This window comes from Malania oleifera, chromosome 6 (genome assembly GCF_029873635.1).
Source record: "Malania oleifera isolate guangnan ecotype guangnan chromosome 6, ASM2987363v1, whole genome shotgun sequence".
Lineage (NCBI taxonomy): Eukaryota > Viridiplantae > Streptophyta > Magnoliopsida > Santalales > Ximeniaceae > Malania > Malania oleifera.
The window spans coordinates 11,866,376-11,878,652 of record NC_080422.1 but is presented as its reverse complement, the minus strand read 5'-3'; the positions used below and the strand labels follow the sequence as shown (position 1 = coordinate 11,878,652).

General features: G+C 34.9%; 1 protein-coding gene and 1 non-coding gene across 2 annotated transcripts; one reads left to right on the top strand and one right to left on the bottom strand.

Annotated features, from left to right (window-relative positions):
• The first annotated feature begins 4,040 nt into the window (after positions 1-4,040).
• Positions 4,041-6,579, top strand: LOC131157164 (aquaporin TIP2-1-like). The gene is made up of 3 exons (XM_058111102.1): positions 4,041-4,784; positions 4,906-5,156; positions 5,910-6,579. The coding sequence occupies exons 1-3, from the start codon at positions 4,658-4,660 to the stop codon at positions 6,276-6,278; spliced, it is 747 nt and encodes a 248-aa protein (XP_057967085.1). The 5' UTR covers positions 4,041-4,657; the 3' UTR covers positions 6,279-6,579.
• Positions 6,580-7,696: 1,117 nt separating this feature from the next.
• Positions 7,697-7,770, bottom strand: TRNAN-GUU (transfer RNA asparagine (anticodon GUU)). Its single transcript has one exon. It is a non-coding gene; the product is annotated as a tRNA-Asn (tRNA).
• Between the last annotated feature and the right edge of the window lie 4,507 nt (positions 7,771-12,277).

Below are 12,277 nucleotides of genomic sequence, written 5' to 3'. Positions count from 1 at the left end.
AGATTACAGCTTGTTTACCTAAATGCATAATGGTTCCTTCACAGCCATCTTAGTTTATGTTGATGACATAATTATGGCCAGCAATGACATGAGATCTATTGAAAAACTTAAGGGAGCTTTGGATGAAAAGTTTAAAATCAAAGATCTTGGGCAACTCAAATACTTTCTTGGCATCGAAGTTGCACGATCAGCAAAGGGAATCCATCTTTGTCAACGAAAGTATGCATTGGACATTCTATCAGACACGGGAACCATTGGGTCTACACCTGCTAAAATTCCCTTGGATCAAAATCTCAAGTTGTCGAGAGATGAAGGAGAATCTATTGGAGATCCCACCATTTATAGAAGACTTATTGGCCGCTTGATGTACCTGACCATCACTCGACCAGACCTCTCTTATTCTGTTCAACTCCTCAGCCAGTTCATGGGAACTCCACGAGTCCCTCTTTTAAATGCAGCACACAAGGTTCTTAAATATATCAAGATGGCGCCAGGTCAAGGACTTTTTTATCCTTCAGATTCCAATTTATAGTTAAAGGCATATAGTGACAGTGATTGGGGTTCATGTCCTGATAGCCGAAAATCCATAACCAACTACTGTGTTTTCCTTGATTCCTCTCTAATCTCTTGGCGATCCAGAAAACAAAACACCATCTCCAGGTCTTCTGCAGAGGCAGAGTACAGAGCCATGGCAATGGTTTGCTATGAATTGACTTGGATCTGTTACCTCTTGAATGATCTCCAAGTGACTCATCCCCAACCTGCCACACTCTTCTGTGACAACCAAGCTGCCTTACACATTGCTGCAAACCCAGTTTTCCATGAACGCACAAAGCACATTGAACTAGATTGTCATCTCATTCGTGAAAAAATTCAAGACGGTAGTCTCATTACTCACCATGTCAGCAACCACTCGCAAATGGCAAATATGTTCACCAAACCTATAGCCTCTTCTCTCTTTTATTCTCACTTGTCCAAGATGGGAGTAGAAAACATCTACTCTCCATCTTGCAGGGGGCTATTACAAATTAAAGATGCTAGATATCCAACTCCAGCTCAGCATGCCCATTCTGCAACTCTAGCTCAGCTCCCACCAGAAATCTGAAGAAAGAGCACCCACGTGAATGGCTCCAACAGATTGTTGTTCGTTTTTTTGTTATTTTTTTTTATCTTTCTGTTTGGGCAGTTTTTTTCCCTGCTCGAGATTCCCTTTTCTGTTATCTTTTCCTTCTCCCTATTTATCTTCCCCCGAGTGTACAGTTTTGCAAGAGAAAAGTAAGGAAGACAAATTCTTCTTTCCCATCTTCATCTCTCTCTGTTCTATGCTGAATTTTCCTCTTGCAGAGTAGTTCATTTCAATTTGTTTCAATACCAAATCTATAAACGAAATTCAAATTTACACATCATTAATGTTTAGTTTTTTCTTAATTTTTAATCATATTATAGCAAACTTTCATTTTTTATAATATTTACGCTCCATTTGGAATTTGAAAAATATTAGGGAAAATAAAGGAAAATATAAAGAAATCCACGTTTTCATGTTTGGTTATCAGGAAAAATAAAAGAGAAAATGAAAAATATACCAAATTTATGAAGAAATTTTTTTATTTTATAAAATATTAATATTTAATTTTTCTTATTTTTTATTTATATAAAAATAAATTTTCATTTTTAGTAAAATTTAATATAGAAGGAAAATATAATGGAAAATGAATTTCCTTCTCTCTTTTTTTTGTTTCATTTTTTCAAATAAAATCCTTAATCCATATGGACCATTAATAGACAAGGAAAATATAAAGGAAAATGAGTTTCCTTCTTCCTTTCCTTTTTTTTTTTTTTTTTTCTCAAGTAAAATTCTTGATCTAAATGGGCTCTTAATGTAGAGATTGGTTATGAATCGATTTAAGTAGGCCGAATTCGATTTGAATTAACATTTTTTTATCAATTTTATCAAATCTACTAAGGGAAACAATAAAAATCATAGAGGAATAAAAAATAAATATTACATACTTAAGTCTAGCAAAAAAAGTTTAAATATAAACAAAAGAAAAGATAAATAAATTCTTATATATATACATACATGAGCTGGTTGTTAGGCTTGTAAGAAGAAATAAATACAAAGGAGAATTAAATACAAATTTGAAAAGGTGTAGAAAAAAAATAATTAGAAGTGATAAGATGGATGAGGGAAAACATATGACACATTACGATACACAAACTTATAACTTTTCATACGAATTTGCTTGGGATAAAAATTGTATTAATAACAAAAGTTTCCAAATAAAAATTAATACTTAGTTTGATACTTAAAAAATATTAAAGAAAAGGAAGTAAAATATGAAGAAATTTTTTTTTTTTTTTTATGTTTGATTATCAAGAAAAGTGGAAAAAGAAATGTACCAAATCAACGAACAAAAGACTGATTTTACTCGACATTAGTATTTAGTCTTTCTTAATTTTAAAACAGATTAAAAAAAAATTTTTTAATCATTTTTTATGTAAAGAATAATATAATCGATGAAAGGTAAATGAAAAGGCAATTACTATCACTAATTGGATGAGTATCTTCCAACTTATTTGGAATTAATTTGAAGGTTATAATTTTGATTAGATGTTTTCGGATGTCCCCAATAATTGACAAAATGGGAAGTATACTTTTCATTTTACCCATAATTTTTCAATGAAAACTTAGTGTATGTTTGTGTGTGCGCGCGCTGCGCTTAAAACTTGACTCCAGTGTTAAATCTCGACTGAAACTCAATTAATCACAAAATTATTAAATTCAAGTTCGGCTCAATTAAAAACTTGATTTGATTATAAATTGATATTAAAATAATATAATGTATATAAAATATTATATGTGTTTGATATATATTTGCATAATATAAAAATAATTAAATTGTAAAAGCTTAATTAGGCTCGAAATTAGCATTATAAAACACCAAAAAAAGAAATTCAACTCGTTAAACTTCTTGAGTAGCTCAAGTTGGACTAGAATCAAGTCGACTTAAGTTACCAAGCAAACAAATCCAAATATCTTGCAAGTAAACACACTTACAATTTTAAATGAATTATTTACACAATTAAAACACCAAATATATTGAAAAATTATTCACGAAAAAGTCTAATATCCCTCAAGACAACAAGAAGAAATAGGGATATCCCCACCTCATAAATTTCCACGGCCTCTATCCCATCCCATCTTTATATGGGTCCTTAAATCTTTGACTAGCCACTATGCGTCGTACCAATAAATAATTTTGAAGGTCTCCGGGCACAAGTTCAAGTAGTAAGGACGAAAGCTAGATAGCCTTGAAAGAGAGGTGTGTCTGGGGTTCGAACCCTACCAGTTGAGTGCATATCGGTGATTACATCCTACACTAATGGAGGGCACTATCGACATAGGCGGGGTTTGTTGCCACACTGGGGGGTCCAATTCGGCTCATTGGTGGTAGGAGTCCCTCGTTACCAAATAAATAAATAAATAATTTTGAAGGAAAAAAGAATAGTAAAAATTTATTAAGAAAATTCACCAATTAAACAGCATGTAGTGTGTACCCGGGCCTTGGTTCTACCTTAAGGACAAAAGAATTCCAGAGTGGATATCCATTGATATATATCCACAACCGTTCACGAGAGAGAGAGAGAGAGAGAGAGAGAGAGAGAGAGAGAGAGAGAGAGAGAGAGAGAGAGAGAGAGCATTGTGAAAAATTCAATTAATTAAAGGAGACATAAAAGTGCCAAACAAGCCTCTTCTCATTTTTTTTCCCCAAAAAAAAAAAAGCACAATTCCACCTCATCAAGCCGGCCATTTCCCATTATATTAAACCCTTAATTAATTTAATACAAATAAATTAATTAATGATCTTTAAGGATAATTATATGTGTAACACACCCACTAACCCTATCCTTTCAATTTACAAATTGTACAGGCAACCCTCACGCCAGTCTCGATCATTCTAGGTCATGGTCGGTGCAGTTTGTGGACCAAAACGGATCGTGCATCTATACATGCATGCCCCCCACACCCATCCTTTCTTGTTTTTTCTATCATCATGCTTCATCTTCTTCTCTCTCTCTCTCTCTCTCTCTCTCTCTCTCACACACACACACACATTCATTGGTTCCTCACATGGGTGAATCATTGATGAGCATCGCGACAATTCCATTAAAGTAAGGCAGTGACAGCTACCATTTTATCCCCCTCAACTGAAATTTTAACAATATTTTTTCTTTTTTCCTAAAATAATTATAATATATTTGAGACAATATTAATTATAATCAAAACAAAAGAGAGGGACCTTTTCTAGAGTCTAGAAACTCATGAACCCATTAATCTAAAAACATTATACCATATAATTTTTTATGCATGTATGTATGTATCTATGAATGTACGTATGCATGAATGAATGAATGGATATGTTTTGGTGAGTGAAAAATGGGAGCAGAGGTCTATTATATATATGAGTAGGAAGAAGAAAGGGCCAGACAGGCTAGCTAGCGCAGGAGCTTTCCCTATATATCTTAATCTGATCGTGTTCACCACCCATCCCATCCCTTCATCTTCACCTTCACCTTCACCTTCACCTTCACCTTCACCTTCACCCTCAGAGCTGTGGAAATAAAATAGCTTATTAGTTAGTTAAGGAAATCAAAGATGGGGGGAATAGCATTTGGAAGGTTTGAAGACTCGTTCAGCTTGGGATCTTTCAAGGCCTACCTCGCCGAGTTCATCTCCACTCTCCTCTTTGTCTTCGCCGGTGTTGGCTCCGCCATTGCCTACAGTAATCACTTGCTTACAATCCTTTCTTCCATCGTCCTGCGCGCAATATTAGCATTCATCTGTCTTTTCGTTTATTTGTTTCTATGATGCACTGATGAATCATATTGATTAATTAATATTAGATAAGTTAACGAATGGGGCTGCGCTGGATCCGGCGGGGCTGGTGGCGGTGGCCATCTGCCACGGCTTTGCGCTGTTTGTGGCGGTGTCGGTGGGGGCTAACATATCGGGGGGGCACGTGAATCCGGCGGTGACTTTTGGGTTGGCGGTGTGCGGCCAAATCACCGTCCTCACCGGCATCTTCTACTGGATTGCCCAGCTCCTCGGCTCCATCGTCGCCTGTTTCCTCCTCAAGGTCGTCACCGGCGGCTTGGTAAGTAGTTACTCATTCCATTTCTTATTTATTCACTCATCATTTCATGCAACATTAATTAAATACCCTCCCCCTTCTCTTAATTCATCTATATTTAATTACTTAATCTCACTATTTTTTTTATTATTTAATTCCTTTTTCCCTATTTTAAAACTATTTTCTTAGTTTGCTTAATCATTAATAATATTTTCTTTTCTTTTCTTTTCTTTTTTGCAAGCTAATTTTTACATCAATTTAACATTAACATGCCTTCCTAAACTAAAATATCATGGGGTCTTATATATTTTAAGTACTTTAGGGCCTAATAAGTTTTGAAAAATATTTTTCTATTCAAAAAACAATGGAAAGTCCCACTATTTAATTGCTTAACATTTAATGAAAATTTTAAAAATAACAATTTTTTAAATATTTTTATACATAAAAATATTAAAATATTCTAACTATCAAAGTATAGATTTCAGATTTGAATAAATTTGAACAAATTTTAATATAATTTTATATTATATGTTATCCAAATTCAATACAATTCTTACACCTCTTTGTAAATTTTAAAATAAATAAGAAATAAAAATAAAAATTATTTTTCATAACTAAAGAGCTATTTTAATTTGGTCATGTTAATTTTTGGAAGTAGCTCATTATTAAACAAATAAGAAAAAGAAACCAAATATGATTAACTTATTTATCTTTTTTTGCCATTAATTTATAAATGAATTATTAGCGCATTGTTTGGGTGGATAATTGTTTTTTCAGGCCATGCCCACGCACAGCGTATCGGCCGGAGTAGGGGCAATAGAAGGAGTAGTAATGGAGATCATCATCACCTTTGCTCTTGTCTACACCGTCTACGCCACCGCAGCTGACCCCAAGAAGGGTTCCTTGGGCACCATTGCCCCCATCGCCATCGGCTTCATCGTCGGCGCCAACATCCTGGCCGCTGGCCCCTTCTCCGGCGGGTCCATGAACCCCGCCCGCTCCTTTGGCCCCGCCGTCGTCAGCGGTGACTTCCACCACAACTGGATCTACTGGGTCGGACCCCTCATCGGAGGTGGCCTCGCCGGGCTCGTCTACGGCAACGTGTTCATGCGCTCCGACCACGCTCCTCTCACCAGCGATTTCTGAATAAGCTAGATCGGTGAATTAAGGCCGCGTTTGTTTTGCATGAAATGGTGAATTGGGTTTCATTCTATTTTTATGTGCCCAAACGTGTAGTAAATTCTTGTGTCATGGAGGGAGCAATTTGTGTTTGTAATAAAAGGAGGAAGGGCAAGCTGCGCTCTGCTAGCTCTTTCTTCTTTTTTGTTTCTTTCTTTCTTTCTTTTTCCTTTTGTATTTGGGGGTGGTAGCTGTAAAGGCACGTTATGGTGAATTGTTGCTTTTGGAAAAGAGGAAATAGTTGGAGATATGATTGTACGTGGAGCCATTCTGATTTTTGGTGCTTTGTTTATGGCCGGCTTCTTTTTTGTTTTGGAATATTACAAAGACAACGTGTGTTTGTGTGTGTGTGTGTGTGTGTGTGTGTGAGAGAGAGAGAGAGAGAGAGAAAGAGAGAGGGGGAGAGAGAGAAATCAGAAGAGCTTAAAATAAAATCAGTCATTTGAAAAATTAAATTTAGATGTGTGTGAATTTTAACAAAATATCATATAAAATTATATTAATTTTCATTTAAATTCACACAAATTTAGATCTAAAACTTGAAATGGAGTCCTTATAATTTTTACGACGAGTATGTTGGTTGAGAATCGTTTGGAAATTCATTGACAATTCGCCTCTTTCGGGATCTTCTATGACTCTATTAGCTTCTTTCTTCCCACGAAGATTACTTCGCTCGTAGTTTGGGGTACAATCAGCCCACCGGAGGATCGCCCTCCCAATTTAAAGTTTTTTCCTAGAAGCCTAAGGTTGTGTTTCGAAATACTACCTAAGAACAACATAAAAAAATTAAAAATAAAGAAAAAAAGAAAAAACTATGTTCTCCACTGGAAGGAGGTAGCATATTTCATATAACTTTCTTTATATTTAGCTGTGAGGATATGAGTATATTCTAAGAAATAGGCATTAACGTCAGATGTACTAGTTCGTTGCTTGACAAACATAAGTTGTAGCTAATAATTGAATTTAACATCTTCATCTCAAAAATGCACCAACTACGCACGATTAGCATTTATATGTTAAGATAGTTGATTTGTTCGAGTTAAGTTGGTTAATTAAATAATTAGTATCAAACTTGATTGTCATCTCTCAATTAGCTCGATTGAGCTAGTTTCTCAAACTAACTTGATTATTCTCGCACACGCACTTAGCTTAATTGGATTGTGAGTAAATTTTCTTAATGAAGTCAAATGATCAAATATTAGATTTTTGTCTCCATCGAAATACCTTTTTAATTCTATTAGTTGCTCTTGAACTAGTGAGACTCGTGTATTAAATATGCCTAATTTTATATATTTATATAAAATTAACATTGCACAGCAAGAGAGGGCTCCCTTTGGCCCAAGAATTTTGCAAAAGAGTGTCCATGCTAATTTTAGAAAGAAATCCGCTAGAGGAAGGGCTTGAACCTTCGACCTTGTGGTTAACAGCCACACGCTCTAACCAACTGAGCTACTCCAGCTGCTTGGCCGAGTTTAATAATAAATTTCAATTCACAGCAGTCCGCTGATGTGATTGGCGGATGGTGGGCAGCCCACTTGACGAATGTCAGCACAAAGGGGCAGTAAGTTTTGTCAGGGCCAAAAAAAACGACACACATGACCTTATTAATAGTAGCTGCAAGTGATATTTGCTTATCAAAAACATATTTATTTTGAAGTTGGTTTTCTTTGAGAGTGGGGAAATGAATATTCTAATTGGAGCATCAATTAATTTACATGTTAGGCATTTCCTTTACTTGACCTTTATATATCCAAAGGCCTTGATAAAGGCAAAAGTCACTGGCTCTGATTTCTTGAGGGCATACTTCAATATAACTCGGTCTAAGTTCAAAGAAAGATTTGTTATGAAATTTTAATCTAAAAACACATGCAATTAATAAAGTAAGTATTTATTCAAACATGTAAATCACAAGACGTGAGAAAATAATGCTCATAAATCGAGGGGTCTTCTGTCTTGCAACCGAAGGAATTCTTCTGGACTCCTCGCCCCTCAAGCGATGACTGGAGATTATATAACCCTAATTCATCATGTTCTTCCTCATGGGGATATGCACACACACTGCAAGCACATGCACACATAGAAGGATAGACAAAACATGTAATCATGTGGCAAACAAGGCACACCATAAACAAGCCACATAAGGAAAACCACTAAAAGTGATCAAAATTGAGCAAAAAAGGTCCCAAAATGTTTCTATAATATTTCTATATTTTTTAGGATTTTTTTTTTTTTTTTGCAATTTTTCAATTTTTTGTTAAGATTTTTTTATTTTTTAGATTTTATTTTATTAGTCCCTTGAGTAAAAATGGCTTTCATAATTATTTTTTTATTTTTTTGGATTTTTCTATGATTTTAAATTTTTTGTTTACTATTTTCCCATTTTTTTGAATTAAAAATGGATTTAAAAATGAATTTATTAAAATTATTATTATTTAAAAAATAGGGTGATTTTAGGAAGGTTGAACCGAGTCAAACCTTCTCTGGTCACATCTCTCTCCCCACCATCTCTGGGGCCTCCACCACTCGCGGCAAAGCACGAGTGAGTTCTCTTTTTGTAGTAATCCAGCCCAAGAAAAGAAAAGAAATAAATAAATAAATAAAATATAATTAATTAATTAATTAGGTGATGAATTAAATAAGATGATAAAATAAAGAATGAAATGTAATATAAAACAAAAACATAAAGTAAGATATTTATAAAGTAATAATATTATATATATATATATATATATATATATATTTGTGTGAAGAAGCTTCAAAGCTAAAGATAAGAAGGATTATAATATATATATATATATATATATATATAATATTAATATAATAAAGTATTAGATATTTATGTAAAGGTTGAATCTTCTTTAGAAGATTTCAATTTCTCCTTTCTAATTCAATTGCCCCAACTCACCCTCCCCCCTCACGCCTCCCTCTTGTATTCTAAATTCTTACTCTCTCTCCTCAATTTATTTTCTCGCTCCTCACCGTTACTTTCTCTCTCTCTCTCTAGATTATTTATCCACTCGTAAGTCAAATTGAAAAACGAACACCACCACGAGGTCCCAGCTTCGATCCTGAGCAAATTAATCGGAGCAGATTTTAGGTTTAGATTTCCTAGGTACTGATCCAAGGTCAAGGTAAAGGGAATAAATTATATTATTCTTTTTATAAATTCTACAAGTTAAAAAGAAGTTTATACTTATATATATATGTTTACAGTTTTTGTTTCAAAATCCAACTGTTTAAAAAGGAGTATTTGATCCTAGGGTTAGGATATGGGTTATTATCTTCAAAACTAGTCAATTAAACTTGAATACGAGACCATAGGATTAAAGTAATGAGTTTTCTGAACGTGTTGATTGGATTAGTATTGACCCTATGGGTCATGTCCTGTTTTGATTATGACAAATACTCTAACATTTAATGTCTATTTAGTTTGTGTGCAGGTTTATATTAGCAAACCAATTGATGGCACATGAAGACTTGAAGACTAAAGACCCTGAAGACTTATTATAATTTATATTTTGTGTAATTTGGGTCTATAATAGTAACTAGGTATGTTGGTTTTTAATAATTTCTACATGTCATGGATGTAGGTATTTGTAAGCTCTCAAAATGACCGTAGATTGACCATAGGGGCCGAATGACTTTAGGGCACCCTTCGATCGACCAACGCTAGGTTTTTGGGCGTACTTGAAAAGACCCTAGGTTCTTACACATTGCGCACAAAGTCCCCATAATCACTTACATTATCAAGGGAAAGAATTGAAATAAAATTGGACAAAATAAGGTAAGTATGTAAGAGGTCAGGCAACCGAACCTCAGGAATTCAAAACTCCTTGGGCACCCGAACTACTAGAAAGTCAGCAATTTGACTGGGCTTCAGGCGACCGAACATAAAATGACCCTATCTCCCTCAAGCGACTGAACCCTTAGAAGGTTACTTTTCACCAACTCGAGCTACCGAACTTTTCAGTTCAAAAAGGGCTCAGGCAACCGAACTTTGTTTCGAGCACTCGAACCGCGCGACAAATGTTTCTGACTTTTGATCAGGCAACCGAACCTAAACCCGGGCGACCGAACTGTTTAAAAAGGCTTTTTTAACTGAGTCTATTTGGGCACCCGAACCTCAGACCGAGCACCCAAACTTCTCAGGTAAATTAATTTTTACAAGGGTTAAAATTAAGTCAACTGGGTTAATTTTCCTAATCGGTTTTAAAACAAATTTAATAATACCCATAAAGTCCCCAACGATTATAATTTTGTCATTCTTTATATATAGGGGCTCATTTGCAAAATTAAGAAGAGATTAGCACAAACTAATTAGCAAAAATCCTCTCTATCTCAAATACTCTTTATATCCAAATACTCTCAAGTTTCTATTCCCTTGATACATTTTAGTATTGTGAGAGTATATTGGTTGTGCTAATGTATATTAGATTGCTAATACTCTCACTTGCTTGTGTGATTGAGATATTATTTTTGGGGAGTTTAGCTTAGGTTTATCCCATAGATTTTCATACTATAAATCTTGTGTTGGGATAACCTAATAAGCTTAGGATATTTGCATTGTTATTGCAAGTGTCCAATAGCTTTGTTTTTGGCAAAGATATTTTCAAACAAGCAAAATATTTTCAAACTAGTAGTGTGTCTATTTCATTGAAAAAAATCTTCTTGAACTAGTTTGGATATCTGATTGATATCTTTGGAATACTGATTTGCTATTGATTTGTGCTTTGCTTAAATTCCAAGGAATTGCTTGTTTAGAACACTCTTGAGCATATTAGCAATCATATCTTGTTGAATGTTGCTTGCACAAAAATACACGTCACTAAACTTACATTTACCTACATTGTTGATGTGTATGTGATTGCGCGTATTGGGTACATATTTTCTTTTCATGAAAGCTTAATAATTGTACCAGTCTTATTGTGAAAAATACTTTTGTATTTCTAGGTGTAGCCTAAGGGGGTTTGATCTAACCCGGAAGGATCAGGTTGGGGTCAGCCCTGTGAATTTGACCTAGGGTCTTCTCCGCCCCGCAAGGAGAATTTGTAAAGGTTGAGGTCAGCCCTGTGCTAATTGACCTAGTTGTATTAGGTACCGCTCCACCCGTTAAATGAGCATTAGTGGAATTCTCGAGCTTGCGAGCTAGAGGGGGGGACGTAGGCACAGATGGCCAAACCCCAATAACATATCGTGTGTCCATTTATATTTCCGCACTTTATATTTACCTCACATGTATGTTATATTGTGAATGTTGCGCATGATTTAATTTTTACATATCATTATTTGTGCAATTTGTGTATGCTTAGAAAGACCCTAGGGTGTGTTATACGGCTATCTCGTTTAACCTAGGAGATAAATTTAAAATTCCAATTCACCCCCTCCCCTCTTAGGAATACACCAAAGCTGTCAGTTAGAATATGAGCTTGGATTATCTTATAGATTATGTAAAGGATCAAAGTAAGTAGGGCTGACTACCTCAGTTTTGTAAAGTACAGTTTAAATCCTTAAATTGTGTGACATGAGATTGACTTTTATTAATGAAATGGATATTGTGGCTGTGTTGAATTTGCCTGCTTGGTTGATGTGATATGTATATTACTAAGAAATGAGTGGTTGTGATTTGTAACTGTGGGACCCTGTTGTGACATATTTGTGGGGCTCTATTGTAACATTGGGACTCTATCATGATGTACGTATTGAGAACGATGGGGAGGGATGCTGTAGTGACCCGAAGAATAATAGCATTTTAATAATAAAGAGGGAGAGAAATAGAAACAAAAACAAAAGGAAGCCGTAGACTTCGTCGACGAACACAGGGTTTCATCGATGAAGGCCTTAAGGATTTCATCGACGAACACATGGCTTCGTCGACGAGAAAATATCGAGAGAAGATTCGGGCTGCTCTGAATTTCATCGACGAATACAGGATTTCGTCGACGAATCTGACCTTATAAATATGAAAA

Coding starts and splice junctions, on each gene's coding strand:
- LOC131157164 (XM_058111102.1), top strand. CDS start 4,658: ATGGGGGGAATAGCATTTGGAAGGTTTGAAGACTCGTTCAGCTTGGGA. Junction 4,785..4,905: donor TGGCTCCGCCATTGCCTACA/GTAATCACTTGC, acceptor AATTAATATTAG/ATAAGTTAACGAATGGGGCT. Junction 5,157..5,909: donor AGGTCGTCACCGGCGGCTTG/GTAAGTAGTTAC, acceptor TTGTTTTTTCAG/GCCATGCCCACGCACAGCGT.